The sequence below is a fragment of the Leptonychotes weddellii genome, chromosome 9 (assembly GCF_054177405.1).
Source record: "Leptonychotes weddellii isolate Sample4059 chromosome 9, ASM5417740v2, whole genome shotgun sequence".
Lineage (NCBI taxonomy): Eukaryota > Metazoa > Chordata > Mammalia > Carnivora > Phocidae > Leptonychotes > Leptonychotes weddellii.
This window is the reverse complement of record NC_138377.1, coordinates 112,289,891-112,310,801: the sequence shown is the minus strand read 5'-3', so window position 1 is coordinate 112,310,801 and position 20,911 is coordinate 112,289,891. Positions and strand designations below refer to the sequence as shown.

The 20,911-nt window shown below is 47.6% G+C and overlaps 1 protein-coding gene across 4 annotated transcripts in view; it reads right to left on the bottom strand.

Moving 5' to 3' along the window:
- Nucleotides 1–20,911, bottom strand: part of FAM169B (Protein) — a 256,991-nt gene that overhangs the window by 214,742 nt on the left and 21,338 nt on the right. For all 4 annotated transcript variants that reach the window (XM_081831589.1, XM_081831587.1, XM_081831590.1 and 1 more), the window contains exon 3: nt 18,982–19,081. In XM_081831589.1, coding sequence (XP_081687715.1) covers nt 18,982–19,081 — 100 coding nt within the window. The remainder of the gene's footprint in view (nt 1–18,981; nt 19,082–20,911) is intronic.

Genomic DNA, 20,911 nt, shown 5'->3' with positions numbered 1-20,911 from the left:
GATTCCATTTAAACACCAAAGTTACTTCAGTTATTTTCCGGTATTTTTTTTTTTAATTAAGATCATTTTTTACAGCAGTTTTAGGTTCACAGCAAAACTGACAGGAAGGTACAGAGACTTCCCATGTGCCCTCTGCCTGCACATACATATAGCATCCCCACCATCAACATCTGCACCAGAGTAGAAACATTTATTACAACTGATGAACCGACACAGACACACCAGAGTCACCCAAAGCCCATGATCTACATTAGAGTCCACTCTTGTTCTACATTCTATGGGTTTGGACAAATGTGTAATGACATGCATCTATCATTATGGTATCATACAGAGTATTTTCACTGCCCTAAAAATTCTCTGGTCTCCATCTATTAACCCCTTGCTCTCATCCCCCACTCCACCCCTGGGAACCACCAATTTTTTTTTTTTAAGTCTCTATACTTTTGCCTTTTCCAGAATGTCATTTAATTGGACTCATACGGTTTGTAGTCCTTTTCCGATAGGCTTCTTTCACTTAGTAATAAGCCTTTAAGTTTCCTCCCGGTCTTTTTCTGGCTAGAGATCTCGAAAATCTTTTTTAGCACTGAATAATACTCCATTGTCTGGATGTACCATAATTTCTCCTCTGGTATCTTTTTTTTCTACCCCTTTTATTTAAAAAATGCCATTTTTATACCAGCTTCTCAAGCCAGGCGTCTGAGGCTGAGGGGTCCAGAAGCCATACAATAAAAAGATGACCTTCCCAGTCAAATCTTTTTAGCTGAAGATGTGTAGGAAAATAAGATGGAACAGAAAACAACAGTCATTTGGACATTTATATAAGGCTCAAGACTTTAAAACCAATTTTGTGGGCCAATCAGGTTAAGCCTGCTACCACCTTCTTCCCTATTTCTGTCTGCTCTTTGAGGAACTTTAGTAGAAAATTCTGTAAGGACCAGGTTACAATGACATTAGTCAGTTATTAAGCATTAACTCTGCCCAGCCAGCCCCACCTCCCCAAAGACCAATAGCGTCTAATCCACTATGTCAGTTTCATATCATTGGTGAATTACATCGTCAACAATAGTTCCAAAATTGATTGAGCTGGCTGAGAGAGAAGGGCCAATTAAATGTTTGACACCTGCCTTCATTTATTCAATTAAATTCATGTTCAAAATGGCACCTACTAGAACTTACAGGAGGTTTATAAAGCCATAAGGATTATTTTCCTGCTTAACAAGGTGAATCAATAAAAGATGTTCCATTTACTAGTATGGTGTATTACTGTAATACAGATGTTCAATTTGCTAAGACAGTTTCAAACAGGACACGTGTTATGATTTGGCATTTGTGTGGCGCCTTGCAAGTTTCACGGTGTACTGCAGAACATTAATTAGTCACACAAGTTGTCACAAATTAGACTGAACTGTTTTTTTCAAAATGAATCTGAAGCTGCTAAGGATACATAACAATGAAGGGGAAGTCCAATCAAACTTAACAGGCCTAAAATAAATTGTCCTCCAAACCAACTCTTAAAAAAAAAAAACAACAGAATCAGCCTTCTGGAAACGAGCAGCTTTTGATCAGAGAAGCATAATTCCTAGTCAAGAGGAAACAGTAGGAGAGAATGGTGGCAGAGGCCTGGGGGAGAGACTGTATCCAGCTCAGCAAGGACAAGGGACAGATCCTGGGCACTGCAGAATCAGCCTCAGGGCATCACTTGAGACCCTGAAGCCAACAAGTTCCAAGAGTTAGAAAGTGGAAGGCACACATCTGTGGTCTTAAAAGAAAAAAAAATTGATCCGTCTCCTCTAGGCTGTCTCCCATGTAGGGCCTGAGCAGAGACTGGACGCTCATAGAAGGCTGTCCAGGGGTGACAACAATCAACAGGGCGTTGTGAGTTAAAAGCCAGTCTCGCTGCATGAATTTAATTTCTCTGCCCCCCCAAGTGACAGGTGATGTGGACCTCAGAGAAATGTCAGTAATGGATTCTATTCTGGGACACTCCAAGGTTTCCCAAACAAGTTAAGACAGCAAGGTCCCTAAGCCTAAATCCCAGCGGCCTGGCTTCATTGAAGCCCAGCATGGTCAACTGTATTCAACTACCTGAATTCAGTCCCTGCATGCATGAACAGTGCTGTCTGTCCTAGGCTCCCAGCGGCTGATGAGTAAGTCCCCATCCTTGCCCCTGGGGGTTGGCAGGCTGCAGAGGAAGAGAGCGAGCGATAATCAAGCTGCCCCAGTATAGGCCGAGGCATGAAAGGTGCTGAACTCGAGATGGGAGCCAACGTGTCATCGGGACCCAGAAGAGAGAGGCAATTCTGTGGAGGGGTGTTGGGAAGGCATCCCCAGGGATTTCAGACAGCTCGGGTTCTGGATCGATGGGCAAGGCTTCAACAGGCAGAGACAACAGGCAAGGGCGCTACAGGCAGGGTAACCTGTGAGCAGAGGCACAGAGCCCTACAAGTTCAAGGCCGCTCTCAGGGCATCTCAACAGCAGGGATAGCTGGAATGAGGCCTAAACAATGGAAAGACAGGGCTGCAAACATTGATGACAACAAGGTTTCAGAATACAAAGCTAATACACAAAAGCCAACTGCTTTCCCACACACCAGCCATGAACAAGTAGAATTTGAAAATAAAAAACACAATACCATTTATATTAGCACCTCCAAAAATGAAATACTTAGGTATAAATCTAACAATATATGTACAAGCTCTACCAGGAAAATTATAAAACACAGAAAAACAAAATCAAAGAACTAAATAATGAGACAGTCTATGTTCATGGATAAGACGACTCAATATTGTCAAGATGTCAGTTCTTCCCAATTTGATCTATTGATTCAAATCAATCCCAATCAAAATCCCAACAAGTTATTTTGTGGATATCAACACACTGATCCTAAAGTTTATACGGAGAGGCAAAAGACCCAGAATAGCCAACACGAGATTGAAGGAGAATTTGGAGGAATGACCCTACCCAACTTCAAGACTTACTATAAAACTGCAGTAATCAAGACAGTGTAGTTTGGTGAAAGAAGAGACAAAAAGATCAATGGAACAGAATGAGGAGCCCAGAAATAGTCCCCCATAAATACAGTTCACTGACCTTTGAGCAAATACAATAAAATGGAACAAAGAAAGTCTTTCCAACAGATGGTGCTGGAACAGCTGGGCATCCACACACATAGAAATGAAGCTAGACACAGACCTCTCGCCCTCACAAACATCATCTCAACAAAATGTGAGCTTCATCCACTCACCAATCTCTAACGGACTTTGCTGCCAGTGGAGAGCAGGATGACATAAAGCACTTAGATGTGGCCCCACGCACCCATGTGGGGAAAAGACCACAGCCTTCAGAACCAGATGGGGTTCAAATTCTGGCTTCTCTAATTACAAGTTATGTGACCTTAGCCCCCTCCCCAGCCTCAAGTCCCCCACCTGTCAAGTGGAGACCACAACATCCTCCCACCTGATCATTACCCAGGTTAGGTGAAAGAGCTCCCCTCCTCAAACTGCTTTTCCTAAGGTGTTGGAAGCTTGTCAGTGGTTTCCAGAAATTTCCTCCACTTGCTTCAAGTGGTGCGCTGGGATTTTGAAGAAGTATGAAAAGCCCTTTGTTACTTGTTGGCTTTTGTCAGTGAGACAATGGAAACAAGCATGCTTCATAACATTCCCGTCTCTTCCTGGGAACTCCCATTCCAAACTTTCTGCTCTGGTTTGCACGGAAATGTCTGTCTTTCTATCCCCAGCTTGACTACGGCTGTCCTGTCTGCTCCCTCAAGTGGATATAGGTTTCTACCCAGCACATCTTCTCATGCCCGCTCCTTTTTCTGTCAGGGGATGTGAATCTGACCACCGCGTCCCTCACTTTCTCCTTCCAAGGCTGTGGGCACACATCATGCTTGATTAAGACACACACTTCAACCCACCCAGTACCTCCCAACAAAATTTTTAAACCTTTCATCTTGCCTACTAAGATTTCTTAAAGGAGCTAACTTCTTTTTTATTTAAACATGCTCTTTATAATGAATCAATAAACAAAGCAATCATTGTTGAGAGGATGACACGACGTTTCCATAGCACGGGACAGGGAGAGCTGGTTGTTGTCACCTATCACCTCGGAAGGATGGACTATGACAAGAGGGGGGAGCTTTCCTGAGGAGGATTCTGAGGCCACATTCCAAGTCGGCAAGGAGGAAGGAGCACTGGGCTGAATTAGCAACAGGTTGCACTTGTCCTCCCTCCTCATCTGCTCCAGCACAGGGGACAATGACAGAATGCACCCCAGTGGTACACGAACCCTCCAAAGGTCACAACTCTGAAGCACTTGCTGCCCATTGAACCCACACGCTGAGTCACTAGGATGTGCGAAGCACATAGTAAATCCACTCAAGGAATTCAATTTAGACTCTGGCTTAAGACACTGACAGCTCAGAGGAGGAGACAGTGTCTGGGACATGAAGCAGAAGAAAGCAAAATCGGATCAGGACAGCAGAGAGGAAGAAGCAGGCATTCCTACCAAGGGGCCGGGAGAGTCTTCAGTGAAAGGTGTCCGCAGCAGGCCTCCAGAAGGAGTCAGGCCCAGGCAGGAAAGGGGACTCCGGATGGGGCAGGGGACAGAGCCTCAGAGATGTGAGGGCACACAGCATGCCAGGCAAGGACAGGAAGGCACAGGGAGGAGGCCAGTCAGGGAGGACTCGAGGGCCCTACTCCGGACACCACTGCCAGCCATCATGCTTCGGAGGCAATAAAGGGGCATGACCCAGTTACAGTTCTAAAACAATAACGTGTCCCACAAGACACTCACCCAGCGTCTGGCACGACACCAAGGGCGGGATCACGGTTCCTGCTTGCCACAGCTGGTTCGTGTGTTCCAGGCGACGCTCAGAGGGGTTAAGAAACCTGCTCAAGGGCATGTGCCTACAAACAGCACCACTAGGGCCGGATGTGAACGGGGTCCTGCTGGCTCCGGAGCCCCCGTGCTCCAGGTGAAGGAACTGACGGAGAGCCAAGAGGACAGAGCCAGGGGCCAGGCCCCCGTGAAAACTCGCAGAGTCGGAGAGAGAGAAATGAAGGATGAGGAAGAGACAAGCCAAGACACTATGACAAGAAAGGAGAGACCAGCACGGAAAGACCTTACCACAGTGGATGCCTGCCGATTTCATTTTGCACTTCGGGAGGGGGCGGGGTCGGCCATTTACTCAGCACTGACAAGTGCCAGGCACTGTCCTTGGCACCAGTGGGGGCAAGACAGGTGACCGGGCCATGACCACACACACCATGACCTCCCAGACATGAGCGGCAATCACACACCCACCCAGGGGCTGTATGTTCATCCACTGGGGCTGCCAGGACAAAATGTCATAGACATCTATAGGCTTATAAACAGCAGAAGCATAGTTCTCACAGTTCTGGAAGTCTGAGATCGGGGCGCCACCATGAGCGGGTTCTGGCTGGAACCCTCCCTCTTCCAAGTTCCAAGCTGTTAACCTCTGGCAGGGTCTTCACATGGCGGGAGGGGCAAGAGAGCCCTCTGGGATCTCTTGGGTAAGGACACGATTCTCATTCATGAGGTGGAGCACCTCCCCAAAACCCCACTTCCTAAAGCCATCACACTGGGGTTTGGATTTCGACACATGAATTTATGGGGGTCACAAACATTCACACCACAGCAGTCTTTCTGTGGGAAGAGTGCCAGTTAAAGGCCTGAGCCAGACTGGGCTTCACAGCTGGGGGCTGTGGGGGCCAGGCTGAGGTATGAGCTTCACAGAAAGTCTCTGGAAGAGTCTGGCCAGTGAGAGACATAATCAGAGTGGTGTTTTAGAAAGAGAACAGTTGGATTATGGCCAGGTAGGAGGAATTAGCCCTTTTGAAGTTAAAAAAAAAAGGTCATTGAAGAAGCATCTCACTGCCTGGGTGTAGAGAATGGTTTCAGGTGAGGCTGGAGGCAGGGAGGACAATGGGAGGCTGCGGTGATCCAGACAAGAAGTGAGCAGGGGCTGACTGCAGAGCAGTCATGCTGGTGGGGAGCGAGATGCCCAGGGAAGAGAAAACATCCCTGGGTATCGGACTGGTCTAAGGCAGAAGAGACAGGGGAGGTTGGGGTGGCAGCCAGCTCTCGAGCCTGAGTGAAAAACACAGGTGCCTCCACCAGGAAGAAGGGAAGACCAAAAGATGGAGACGTGAAGGCTTCAGTTTTGAAATGCCTGTTAGAGAGATCGAGATCGGGGCAGCCAGGAGGGAGGCAGCTGGATACACAGCCCGGAGCTGAGCAGAGACACAGAGAAGGTCCCTGCCCCCATACCATCCTGGGAACCAAAGACGGAAAGGGCTGACACAGATACGTCTTACCCCCTCGCACTAACCGCAAGTTGTTCACGTACTGGTCCCTGGTCTATACTTCTTCAATCACAACTGAAAGGGCTTTAAGTCCCCTGCTGCCCACCCCCCCGCCCCACCTTGATGTCTCCCCTGGACTCTAAGCTGACATCAATTGCCCCGTTACAAATCTAAGAAATATGTAGTTCGACAAAAAAAAAAAGAGCACAGTTAAACCAAAGTGACAGGCCATCTTCCCAAAAGCAAAATACACGTGGGGGGGGGGAAATGCTGAAAAGTTCTGGCAGAGGACAGCACATAAACACATTCCAAGGCATTGCATGACTTTTATGCAACATTGAGCGAGCCAGTCAATAATTTAAGGGGAGGAGAGAAATACGCAAGTTGACATAGCAACTGTCACATCACATTACTCGGGCTGCCATTTCCATACAGATGTCTTCCTTAAAGGAAAACACTTCCCCAGATGCCCCATGAACTCGGGCGCCTCTCTGCCATGGAGAAACATCTGGTTTGCAATATATTTGGAACAGGCTCCCTGTGGCTCTCGGGCCTTTGTTGCCTTAAGCAATTTTGTTTTCATGAGTCTAGATTTTAACTCAGGGAAGAGGGGCAAGATGGGGTGGCTGGATCCTGAGCTACAGCTGGACTGCAAGGTGTTGGAGCAGAAAGAAGCCCGCACCAAAGCTAGTGCATGGAGGAAAGGAATCTTAAAATCACCAGGCTGGACCGACCAAGGCAAGTGCAGTGAGTTTCTCAGGCCCCAGGGAAGCAGAGAGAAGTGCAGGCAGCCCACAGTGCACAGGTAAAACCCTCAGATGCCTCCCAGACGCACCCCTGCCCCCAAACAATGGCTCTATCTTTGGCACTAGAAATATTTTCCTCAGACCTTCCCTGTTTCGCAAATACCATTAGTCCCTTGGTAAGAATGACATGTCTTTGTTTGCGGGATGCTGTTTTCCCCTACATTTAAATCCAACTCACAGTAAGTGCCATAAATTAACAGGGAATAAAGAAGAAAATCCCAAACAATAGCCAACATGTGTTCCCAAAACACGATGCTGTCGCTGTGCATAGTTCTTCAAACTGCATCCATCACTGCCCAAGGAAAATAGAACCCTCGGAGCCCCTCTGGCTTAAGTGAACTCTGGTCCTCCTGAACCTGGGGGTCGCCTTCATGGCTAGAAGGAACAGGTTTCTAAACTGAAGCTGCATTCCTGGCCAGAATTCTTTTCCCCCAAACTGTCAAACCCACTTACGTGGGACTCTACCTGTGTGGAAGGTGGGAGGAGGGACCCGTCCTCAGCTGACGTTGACCTTTGCATTACCCAAAAGGCAAGCACAGACTCAAAACTCCCAGATCCAGGGCACCTGGGTGGCTCAGTTGGTTAAGCATCTGCCTTTGGCTCAGGTCATGATCCCGGGGTCCTGGGATGGAGCCCTGCATCGGGCTCCCTGCTTGGCGAGGAGCCTGCTTCTCCCTCTCCCTCTGCTGGCTCCCCCTGCTTGTGTGCTCTCTCTCTGTGTCAAAGAAATAAATAAAATCTTCAAGGAAAAAAAAACAAACGAACACCAAGACCCAACATCCACGCGATCATGGGAAGCTACACCAATGAGGTGCCTACTAACCAGGTGGTCCCTGGACACTAGGTTTCGTGAGTCTGTGGGGTCCTCACGCTTCAAAGCAGAAAAACTGCAATTACTTCTCCTCATGTTGAATTCAGATTTCACCAGGCCTGCAAGCCTTTCCTCCGCCCACCCCCCCGCCCCATAGTAGCTTGCTTTTTACCGGACATACAGAAACCACCATTTTATTGGGTCAGATTGACAGGCTCATCCTGCTTAACAGAGCTGTGTTTAAGCCCCAACCATCCCCCACGCCAGGAGGCCAGGCCTCTCCCTTTAAGGCCCACTCAGGACAAGGAGCTGCCCTAGCTGGGTCTCTTTCTGGGGGTCAGAAATTCACGGCACCCTTCCACCACCACCTTCGGGCCTTCCCTCCTTGACTCGTCCCCCAAAGTCTGGACAGCACGCTCAAGGGTGAGGAGCATCCCAGGTAGGGTTCCCCAATTCTGAAGGCCCCCGGGCAGCTCAGGGGTGCACCTCCCATCCCCGACTCCACACCCACCTGCCCCGAATGCAGCCCAGAGTCGGCCTGGACTCGGGCCCGGCGTGTCGCAATCCCACCCGGCCCACGACAGCCACTGGGAAGGCGGGCTCCGCAGCGGTTCCAGTTTCATCTGAATGTTTGCCTTGGCTCTTGCTGTCGCTGCAGGCCTAGAATGGGCATGCTTTTCCAGGAAAAAATCATCATTTTCTGATTCCCTGCTTGTTTTTCTCAGGGTGCACATGACATGCAATCACCAAAAACTGTAAATAAATTAGCAGCAATTTGAAGGATGAGTGTTATGCTTGGTCACAAAACGTCCTGGAAGCCAGCTAGGGGGATAGACGTTCTAACCAGAGAAGTCAACGTGTGGCAAAGACAGCAAACAGTCTCTCCTCCGGCTGCCTTCTCCAGAAGGATCCTGCTTTCTGTTTGTCAGCCTGGCCACCTCCCCTGCACACGTCTGTCTGCCCTGCACAGGGAGCTAACGAGAATTTAGCCAACACCCTCCGGGTAGAGCCCCCACCCCACCCCCCCGCCAAGAGCTGACCATCCATCTAAGATCAGCCATAGGAAATGACTGGAGAGATGAACAGCCACCAGGGACCAACTACAAAGTGATGTGCCCCACACTGAAGGTGAGCCCAGGGCCCAGGGCCCCACCCAGACTCCTCCCTCCAATTTGAGGTCCCACAGACACTTCGGACATGAGCTCAGCTTACCCTCACCCCCAATTTTTCCTTCCAAATCACCCGACATTGTTGGCACCACCACCAGCCCAGCTGCAACCCAAGCCATTCCCAGCCCTTCCTTCCCACACCTGCAATCCACCCCCAATCCTGTCATTCCCACTGTTTCTCCAACCCTCCCCGCCAGGCAAGCCCTCAGCATCCCTCCCCTGGGCGCTAAGCACCTCCCAAGGATTTGTTGGCTTCTCCTTCTATTCATCGTCCCTTCTGGTCATGCGTAAGGCATCTGCGAAGGGCTGAAGATCCAAACAGGACCCCCATGTCTCCAGCCCCAGAACCCACCCATCCTCCAGAGCATCACTAGTCATCTTTCTCTCCCTGCCCTCAGCATGGCCTCCCTGCAGCCAAGGGCCGGGGAGAAGGTTCTGTGAAAGGAAACTTCAAAATATTCAAAGACGGCACTGGTGTGAGTCATGGTCAGACCCTCCAAGATGGGGAGCTGCTCGGAGTAGGTGGTGGGGGCCACCTTCCGGGTCCCCTGGTCCTCTGCAGGTACTCCTTCAGGTCCAGAGCCCCAGCCCTGTAGGGCAGAAGAGCAGTGTCTGTGATCATTGTGTGACCCCCAGTGAGCCCAAGTGCCCGGAGAGAGAGAACCAGAGGTCCCAGGAAATAGAGGAGAATTCCTGCCCCCTATTTTGACCAGATCGCCACTTCCCTACCAAGAACCAGGGTTGGCCCCTCCCTACACCCAGCAAGACCCAAATGACCCTTTATTCTGGAAACTCCTGTAGCACTGTGGCATTAGTTCTCCTTCATTTGACTTAATTATAAATTGCCATTTTTAATCAGCCTCTGGACATTCCTCCTCATCCTCTCTGATCATCTGACTACTGGGTTTTATATGAAAAAAAAAAAAAACCTGAACAGATAATTATCCGAAAAAGTGCTAGGAAAAAAAAAAAAAATCTGGCAAGTTTCCTAACATGGAAAACAGGTAGAGATCATCTAGGAAAATTACACATGTGGCCCAGAACTTTGCAGAAAGACCTCCCAAACAGAAAGGGTCAGAGGTTAAAAGAACAAGTATAGAGGATGGGCGGCCCCTCATAACCAAGGACAGGTCCCCAGGCCCAGCACAATCCTTTAAGATCACATGGGAAAGGCTGGAGCACTGAGTAAGTCTGAGCAGGCTGGGAAAATATTCAGGAAAATAGAGTGAGCAGCCTGGGGAGGCTGGCTCGATTCCGAGGGGAGAATCTGGAGGGAGGAACGCACCTTAGCCAGATGCTCTAATATTAGGTCACAGAGGACCATCTTCACTGGGAAGGTGGAGGGTCGCCAAATTAGGAGCAAGTCTGGCAACTGGAAATAGTGGAAAGGCAAGAGAGGGTGCATTAGCTACTTCCAGAGGAGCTCAAATCTCTAGACACAGTGAATTTATGTCCCAGGGGCCAGAAAGTCCTGCGAATGTGATCCTAAAGTTGTAACCCTTAATCTCTGAGAGCATGGGAGGCCAGAAAACCCCAGAATGAACCAGTGCTATCCTAGTGTGTAAGGGGAAGATGTAGATCTTGGAACCAATGCCTGGTTCCCCGAACATCCCCTCTTAATGCGAGTCTAGAGTGAATTATAAAAGATGGTACATAACGACCCTAGGAAACAAAGATTGGATTTAAAATCAGCAGAAATTCACCAAGACCAAAGAAGACACACTGGCCTCACTCCCTCTTCTGACAAGTGTTCCAGGCTAGTGTTAGGAAAATTATTAAACGTAAGTAATCTTAATTTCACTGGCCAGATTTCCCCCCATTCTTAATTTCAGGCATGCATTTCATAAAAGCTCTTTAAATTTCCTTGTGGATGAACTAGAGATGTATGGTAAATAGTGGTTTGGGTGTATGTTCAGTGGTATAATTGCTGCATGAATTAAAAAAAAACAGCATTTTCGGGGGTGCCTAGATGGCTCAGTCAGTCAAGCAGCAGACTCTTGATCTCAGCTCACGTCTTGATCTCAGGTTGGCGAGTTCAAGCCCCATGAGGGGCTTCATGCTGGGTGTGGAGCCTACTTAAAAAAAAAAAAAAAAAACCAGCATTCTTGTTTAATTACTTGGATTAAAAAATTAAGAATGCACACCTTCAGGGGCACCTGGCCAGCTCAGTCAGTGGAACATGGGACTCTTGATCTCAGGATCGTCAGTTCAAGCCCCACGTTGGGGTGCAGAGATAACTTAAAAATAAAATAAATAAATAAACTTAAAATAAAAAAGAAAGAATGCACACCTTCTGAAGGTTACATGACATTAACTTAACAACCAGAAGGAAGAGTTCATCTAACTGGATACAGGGACTTACTCTTCCAACAAGCAAAGTTTCTTAGATGTGACACCAAAACTACAAGCCACCAAACACAGATAAACTGAGCATAATAAAAATGTTAAACTTTTGTGCTTCTAAGGACACCATCAAGAAAGTAAAAGGACAACCCATAGAATAGGAGAAAATTTTTGAAAATCATGTATCTAATAAGGATCTTGTATCCAGAATATATAAAGAATTCCTACAACTCAAAAACAAGAACACAAAGAATCCAATGTAAAAACGGGCAAAGAGTCTGAATAGATAGTTCTCCAGAGAAGATATAAAAATGTCCAGTAAACACTTGAAAAGATGTTCAACATCATTAGTCATCAGGGAAATGCAAATCAAAACTACAGTGACTCTAAAAAATAAAAATAAACATAAAATAAATAAAATTTTTTAAAAACCACAATGACTCCTTGACATTGGTCTTGGCAATGACTTTTTTGGATCTCACACCAAAAGCAAAGGCAACAAAAGCAAAATAAACAAGTGGGACTACATCAAACTGAAAAGCCTCTGCACAGCAAAGAAAACCATCAACAAAATGAAAAGGCGACCCACAAAACAGGAGGAAACATTTGCAAATCACATATGTGATAAAGGGTTAGCTTTCAAAATATATAAAGAACTCCTACAACTCCACAGCAAAAACAAACAAACAAACAATCCGATTACAAAATGGGCATAAGATCCATGTGATACTGGGATTTATAATAAGGAATATATATAGTTGATCTTCATCCCCAGTTTCTGGCAGAGCGCCTAAAACCACTGCAATTTCTTAAGGGACAAAGGTGTCTTGTTATGTTAACAAGGTGACTTTTGGAGCTTCTAAGGACAGAGGTTGGTTGTCAGGAGAACCAGCCATGGGATTAGTCATGGGAACTTCCAGTCCACCACCTTTACCTCTGAGAAGAGGAGGGGGCTAGAGGTCAAATCAATTGCCAGTGGCCAATGATGTAACCTATCATGCCCATATCACGAAGGAGAGGGTTTAGAGAGCTTCCAGGCTGGTGAACATGAGGAACTCCTCGCCCTTTCCCCAAACCTTGCCCTACACAATTCTTCTATCTGGCTGTTCTGAGTTAGATCCTTTGATATAAACCAGTAATGTAGTACGTCAAATGTTACTCTGAGCTCTGTGAGCCGCTCTAGCAAACAAATCAAACTAAAGAAGTGGGAAACCGATTTATAGCCACGCGGCCTGAAGCACAGCTAACAACCTAGATGTTCAATTGGCATCTGAAGTTCAAAGAGAAGGTTGTGGGAACATCCAATCTGTAGCCAGTTGATCAGAAGTCAAAGTAGCAATCTGGGCTTGCAACTGGTCTCTGAAGGGGGTGGGGAGAGTCTTGTAGAACTAAACCCGTACCCCTTGGGATCTGATGCAAGAAAGAGTTCATCTAACTGGATAGAAGGACTTACTCTTCCAGCAAGGAAAGTTTGCTTAGATATGACACCAAAAGCATAAACAACCAAACACAGATAAACTGATAGTAAAAATTTTAAACTTTTATGCTTCTAAGGACATATCTACCTCTACCCTGTCCCATCTACCTCTGGGTAGTTGGTGTAACACCCATTCAGAATTCAACCTACTGAGTCGAATAGTGTAACACCCAGCTGGTATATGGAGAACTACTTGGTGTTATGTGGGAAAACACCCCCTCCACACATTGGAAACTGAGTCTCAGAACACATGTAATACGAATAGACATTTTTCCAAGGAAGACACACACACGGCCAACAGGTACATGACAAAGTGTTCAATATCACTAACCATCAGGGAAATGCAAACCAAAATAATGAGACATCACCTCCTATCTGTTAGAATGGCTAGTATCAAAAAGACAAGAAATAACAATGTGGAGGATATAGAGAAAAGGGAACCCTTGTGCACAATTGGTGGGAACGTACATTGGGGCAGCCACTGTGGAAAAAAGTCTGGAGTGTCCTCACAAAATGTAAAATAAAACTACCATATGATCCAGCAACTGCATTTCTGGGTATCTATCCAAAGGAAACAAAAACACTGACTAGAAAAGACAGACGCACATCTACCCACACAAAACCTTGTATATGAATTTCCACAGCACCATTATTCGTAATAGCCAAAAGACAGAAATGACCCATGGGGCGCCTGGGTGGCTCAGTTGGTTAAGCGACTGCCTTCGGCTCAGGTCATGATCCTGGAGTCCCGGGATCGAGTCCCACATCAGGCTCCCTGCTCAGCAGGGGGTCTGCTTCTCCCTCTGCCCTCTCGTGCTCTCTGTCTCTCATTCTCTCTCTCTCAAATAAATAAATAAAATCTTTAAAAAAAAAAAAAAAAGACAGAAATGACCCAAATGCCCATCAACTGGTAAATGGAGAGACAAAATGCAGTATATCCATACAATGGAATAGTATTGAGCCATAAAAATAAACCAAGTACTGAAACATCTACAACATGGACGATCCTTGAAAACATCATGCTAAGTGAAAGAAATCAGACAACCATTGCATGATTCCATTCGTACAAAAAATCCAGAATAGGCAAATTCAAAGAAACAGAATAGACTGCCCAAGGCTGAGGAGGAGAGGTGAGCAGAAGGAAGTGATACCTAAGGGGAGACACGTTGGTTTCCTTTAGAGATCGTGAAAATTACATGTGGTGATAAATGCACAATTCTGTGAATATACTAACAACCATTGAACATTGAACTGTATGCTTTAAATGGGTAATTGTATGATATGTGAATTATGTAGTAACAAATCTGTTTATATGTATAACGGGAATAAAAGTAGTTTCTACTATAAGTTCAAAACATCAACTCCACAAATTTGGGAGGATAGGGCCATGTCGTAACAATAAGTTTGTGTTTAAAAAGCCCAGAAGCCAGATATGCATGGTAATGAGCTGTCAGCTGGAGGCGAGTCAACCTTGGGTTGGTTCTACGGAAATGCCAAGGCACACTGAGGCTGAGTTGGTGGAAGCAGAATGTCCGAGGGGAGTGAGAAAAGCTCCCAGCCACCACTCACGTCTCCCTATTCTTGAGCAAGCATTTCTCAGATGGTAATGTGCACCAGTTACCTGGGGATCTTGTTAAAGTATAGATTCTAACTCAGCAGGTCTGAGGGGGGCCCAAGCTCCTGCATTTCTAACAAGCTTCCCGGTGATGCCTTGCTGCTGGGCCACAGGCCAGACCACTGAGTAAAAAGAAAGGAAGCGGAAACTCAGAGATGCTAAATAACCGAACCCAGGCCACCCCACTCATCCAGGATGGCATGAGCTCTGGAGGCAACGTGACAGGAGGAGCAACTGAAGAACGAGGAACGTGTGACAGACACAGCAGCTGGCCCAAGCCCGGGAGTATCTGTCCTGTGGAGGAGCCATGCCTGTAAGCTAGGACGGCCCCAGTGGGGGCACCAGGCCAGGCAGGAGACATATGGGCATATCAGTTTGGACTCCTTAAGAATGTTCTACTAGTCAGAGCTGCCCCAGAATAGAACAGGCCATTCCAGGATGCAGAAGCCAGCGCTCCCCAGACCCCACCTTCCTCCTTCTGACAGAATCATACACCAGCCTTATTAGCCCTACCACAAAAGAGGCATCATTGGCTGTTACAAAAATAAATCTTAGACAAATCTTTCAGTTCTAGCTACAGGCTCTCAGCAGGGAGACCTATTTTCTTTTTTTCCTTTGTTTTTAAGATGAACAAGGGTTAGATAAGCATCAAAGGCATATTCATGGAAAAGGAAAACTTTTTCCTTGATATATTTAGGATTGAACTAAAATTCAAAAGATCATCCATCCTTTTTCTCCTTCTGGAATTCAATCGCACCACCGAAAATCATCTTGGAAAATACTGAATCTAATGATCGAAACAACCCTTTGAACATGAGCTTCCGGACCCCTGCATCCCTCCTCCAAAGCTAAACAGCCCCGGGTTCCTCAAGCCTTGCTCAAATGGTTTCAAGCCCTCTTATCGCCCCGTTCTTCTGCATGGATAAGTGCCAGTTTGCTTCCTAAGGGGCCTGAGCAGCACCAAAGAGAACGGAGCTGTAATTGCACTGGGGGATTATCTTCCATTAACGCAGTCCCAGGTCACGTCTGCTTTCCAGCAGCTCACTTCAATGCTGGGGACCACTGTGCCTTCTGAGGATGTGAACTGCCATCGGAGTCTTTCTTTACCCAGGTGGTGTAGAGACACATCCTCCCTGGCTCATCCTTGATCATTGGTTGCTTGTGGATAGACTGTATGACCTTTATCCAATGAGGCAGTTTGGGATCAGTAGAAGGAACAACTCTCTTACTGTTAGGGCTCTTCAAAAACAGACTAACCTGGCCTATCATGGTATTGCCTTCCTATCCATGAGGTATGCAAGGAGAATTCATCAGGGAGGGAATTCAGCTGCCAACTTTTGGCCCGCAGTGGACAAGAAGGCCTCCCACACTAAAATCCCATGCTTTTAGGGGCGCCTGGGTGGCTCAGATGGATAAAGCCTTCAGCTCAGGTCATGATCCCAGGGTCCTGGGATTGAGCCCCACATCAGGCTCCCTGCTCAGGGGGGAGAGTCTGCTTCTCCCTCTGCCTGCCGCTCCCCGCTTGTGCTCTCTCTCTGTCAAGTAAATAAAATCTTAAAAAAAAAATATCCCATGCTTCTATAACACAACACCCGAAGACGAAGGAAAATCAAGGAAAGGTGCTCCATGATGGAATAATTCTGCTAGGGTCGTGACTACTCTCTGCCCGGGAGGCTCCAGAGCATCAGATGTTCTGCCACAAATCACTTCATTCCCCCAAACACTCTATGAAGTGGGATGTCCCATTTTGCAAATGACCAAACTGGCTTGGACCAAATCACTTCTCTGGGTCCCCCTGTCAGGTGGCAGAACCAGGGTGCCAAATTAGTTGTCTCTGACACCAAAGTCCAGGTTCATCCTATTCTATTCTGCAAATCGCAGGAAATGAGAAAGGCAAAAGGCCATCAACTGATGGGAATCTGGAATGCTAGGGTAAGCAGTTTTGATTTAATGCAGGAAATAGAAAAAAGACCACAGCTTTTTTTGATAAGGAGTCTTTTTTTATCTCTGTAAACACTTAACATCCGTTAATAATTTAAAAATAGGAGGAATAACAAAACAAGGAGGGAGAAATGAAAGAGAAGGCCCTTGAGAGGTACAGAGGTAACTAAAAAATGGGGGGTTCCTCAGCAGCCTTGGTGACAAACCAGCCTCTGACCAAAGAAACAGTCCAGACTGAACCCCTCAGGGATGAAGACACGTGCTTCCCACACCACCTTTCTGGAAAGTGCATCCCCAACTTCTTCAAGGGGGAAGCTGGAGGGCCTCATTACTTACATCCTAACAGCAGCCTGTCATGTGCATTAACTGCTTGCCCCCCTGGGAATTCAGAACTCCAGGATGGTTTTCCTTTGCTCACGGGGTTATCTCGAAAGGCTATGATGGACTCAACCAGCTTCTCAATAATTAACTCATACACAGACGGGGCTTACCACACAGCACCAGATCCTTTTAGATTCCATCTAACCACACATACACACAAACACACACCCGGCCTTCCCAGATACAACCATTCCAGCAGAATTACAAAGGAACCAGGGACAGTAGGATCAACGGTCACCACTGAGCACGTGAGTGAAGAGGGTCTAGGGATACCATCAGCTGCTTCTGAGTCCATATGTTTCAAGCCACGGGAGGTGCATTTATGCAATCGTGTTGGCTTCTCAATACTGGATTAAAGAGCATGAGGTATGGATTACACCTGTGAGGTTTTTGGAACTCGTTCAAAATTTCAGCGAGCACCACAGAGCCCCAGCCGGTAGGAAAACATGCGAAAACTTGATTTAAAGCGCTATGATACATAAGGGAAGGTCCGGAGCAAGATTGCTTGGAGCTTATGAATATTTATTACAATGCATTCTTGAAAACAACCAAAAAATTAAGTACAGTATAAATAGGAAACAGATTTAGGACTCAGTCATATGTTTACATTATGCAAATGATAGTTAAAGACCTACAACCAGGATGTTGTTAAATGCCAAAAAAAGGCAGGGGGCGAAGCGCTGCTGATATTTGGACATTTTCTTAGAATCGGCAAATGATATTTTGAGTTCTTTGACAATCTGTTCACTGAGGAGTTGCCTGTGGGCACATCTTGTCACTTTCGCTAACCTGGTGGGGGAGTCCCAAATTCAAGGCAAAGGCGCAGGCCTGGGGTTTTCACGGCCCCCCCTTTGTTCACGGCAGGCAAGGCTTTGTGGGACAGAAACGGGAGTGGTCCCGAACCTTGACCCTAACGCTCTCACACACAGCTCAGCCAACCCTCAGCCTTGGAGCAATGAAGAGGCTTTGCCAACATGCCAAAAACTCCCAGACAGCTAGCTAAGCGCACTCGTGTCTCCAGATTAACAAGAAAAGAAGCATAAACAACAGTCTTTGTGCTGAATAACTTTCTCCAATCAAGGATGTCACCTTGGGTTTTGTGACACCAATCAGGCAGAGCATCCTCTGAGTACAAACCCCTGGATAGACACGCAGGGTGAAAGGCGAAGGTCTGTCTCCAGTGGGGCTGGAGAGCCGAAGGAAGCCCCCTTTGCAAATTATAGTGAAAGACTTCTAACCCCAAACTTTCACCAGATCCCACATCGTTTAAGGAGGGCTGACTGATGAAGGGTTGGTTTGGTTTTTTAACTTCTTAGGAGGAAAGCAATAAATAACACGGTCATGGAAGGAAATCCGTAAAACACAGAAAAAAAGAATCAAGAAGAAAATTTCTAAAATAGAACTGAATTTCAATTGGGACCCCCTCAAAGTCAGAGACTTCAAAGGTGCTTTGCTTACAGCTCACGGGTGCTCTGGGCCCCAGGTGGAGGGATGGGCTGCAAGCCTTCTCCCCTCCGCCATCGTGCTGCCCACGGCCAACAGCCCCAGATCCCTGCCTCGTACGCAACTCAGCACTCACTCCAAGGAGCTGAAATCAGTCACAAATGGTCTCTTCATAATGCGGAGGAAGAATAAATGAGTTACAGATTACATAAACTTCCCCACCAGAAACAAAACCCCACCCAATCATCACCTTGCAAAATTCCCTCCCGTGCACCAGCTGCGTGGCCCCGGGCAAACTGACCATCAGAGGCCTCATGCTGCAGAGGGCAATGAGACTCTCCAACAAACGAGCTCCACCCTGTGCACGCACCCCCTACAGATTATTAACAAGAACCGCAAGTGCTACCCTCAAAAGCAGCTCAGGATACAGCCATCGTGGGTGAGAGGGAGTCCAGTGTCTTAATACAAAAACCCACATGTGTGTGAATAAACACAAATAATGTGCTAGCTATCAGATGTCTAAACGCTGAAAATACATCCCTCCTGCTTTGATATTCATCTAGGTCCAGCCTCAGAGTCCAGCCATCATTTCCGACATAGTTCTTTCCATTAGTTGTAAACAATAAAATCACAGTCCCTGTGTTTTAAATCCATTAGTAACTACCAACCTGTCTTCGTGTCCTGGGGATTAACCAAGACTAATATTTTATGTTGAGGTTCGTCACGGTGCACAGTGCAAAAGCAAACAGACGAAGCTTCAAGTTTAACCTGAAAAAAATAACAAAATCGGCATTTTGTTCTGTCATCAAAGTAAGGGCACAGGAAATTACTTACCAATTAATTAGCGCAGTATTCACTGGAAGAACACTGTTGCACGGAGGTTAATTTGACAGGATGGAAGCAATGTAAAAATGGAGACCTTGCCCACTCTGAGTTAAACACAAGTGGGATGGAACAAAGGCCCTTTCTCTGTCTCCCACCCGGCCAACCGTCCCCATCCCTCATTTACCTGCCCATCCATCCAAGTACCGATTAAACACCCACTCAGCGGATACCCTTCCAGCCTTTGCCGTCCATATGCTTCGGGCCCCCTCAGCCTTCCACACCCTGATCCCTCCCCTTGGGGCCTCAGCCTACAAAAGCTGATGGCCACACCCCCACCTCAGGCCTCCACCTGCCAGGCCACTCCATGGAAACAGCCTGAACAAGCCTGTGTCCACCCCCACCCCCATGCCATTCAGGCTGCCTGCTGGCCTGCCTCAGGTCTCTACAAGGGGTCTCAATAAACCCATCACTCCCTGTGGGTCCTGCAGGCTCTGCTCTGGCTCTGGGGCAGCCCAAGGGTAGAGAACCTCTGCTGTGAAAGAGAGAGAGAGAACAGTGCTGGTGCCCATCTGCTTATGAACAAGAGGAACACCAAGCCGTGTGTGGGGGCCTCTAACACTGGGACCCTCCCAGAGCCTTCTGGAAAGCGCCAGTATCCCAACCCTCTCTGTGGCCATCAGACGCATTGCTCCCAGCTCCCAAAGCAAAAGGTCAACATTAGCATTAGCGAAGTCTGTGTTGAAAACCAAGGAGAGCATAAGAAAATGAAAAGAGAAGCTGTCGGCTGAGCTAGGCAGGCAGGTCACCTGTAAAAGTTTATAGCAGGCCTCCATGGTTTGAGAGAACTGTTTCCTAACAAATTCTGAGAGCCGCAAACATTTGGGTAGCCCCCTGTCTTCAAGTCACCTGCAGGGAGAGTCTCCGAGCTGGCCCTCCCCTCCCGCAGTGGTTATGTGAAGCACAGTTCACCCACCAGAGGGCTGTTAGAGGCCATTAAAATCATGTACAGATGCGCCAGGCTGGCTCAGTTGGGGGGGAGCATGGAACCCTTGATATCGGGGTTGTGAGTTCAAGCCCCACGTCGGGTACAGAGATTCCTTAAAAATAAAATCTTTAAGCGGAGCAAGATGGCTGAGGAGTAGGAGACCTGGATTTCGTCTCCTCTCAGGAATTCAGCTGGATAGGGATCAAACCATTCTGAACACCTACGAACTCAACAGGAGATCGAAGAAAAGAAGAGCAGCAACTCTCTGAACAGAAAAGCGATCACTTTCTGGAAGGTAGGACGTGCGGAGAAGTGAATCGGAGGCGATATTCGGGAGGATAGACGGCGGGGGAGGGGGCCTACGTCGGCCGCTTCTGGCAAGTGATAGAGCCTCGGAGCACAAAATTGGAACTTTTAGAAGTCCGCTCCGCTGAGGGACATCGCTCCAGTGGCTAAGTGGGGGGTGGAACCCTCGCGGAACAGTGTGGTCTCAGGACCCTCGGGGTCACAGAAAGACCGGGGGTGCCTGAGTGCGGCAGAGCTCCCAGGTAACGGAGCAGGGAAGCCGGCTGCAGAGGCGGAGCCCAGGAGCGGGCTCTCAGCTCGGGGTTGCCATAAACCGTGATCCGCGGCACAGTCGGGCCCCTGCTCCTCCAGCAGGGACCCAACAAGCGGCAGATCCGGGGAGACTCCCCTTCCTCCCCCGGGAGGAACCGTGCGGGAGCGCACCGCAGGGATCTGCTGGGTTTGGAGACTCCACCCGGGGTCGGGTGCCAGAGATAGAAACG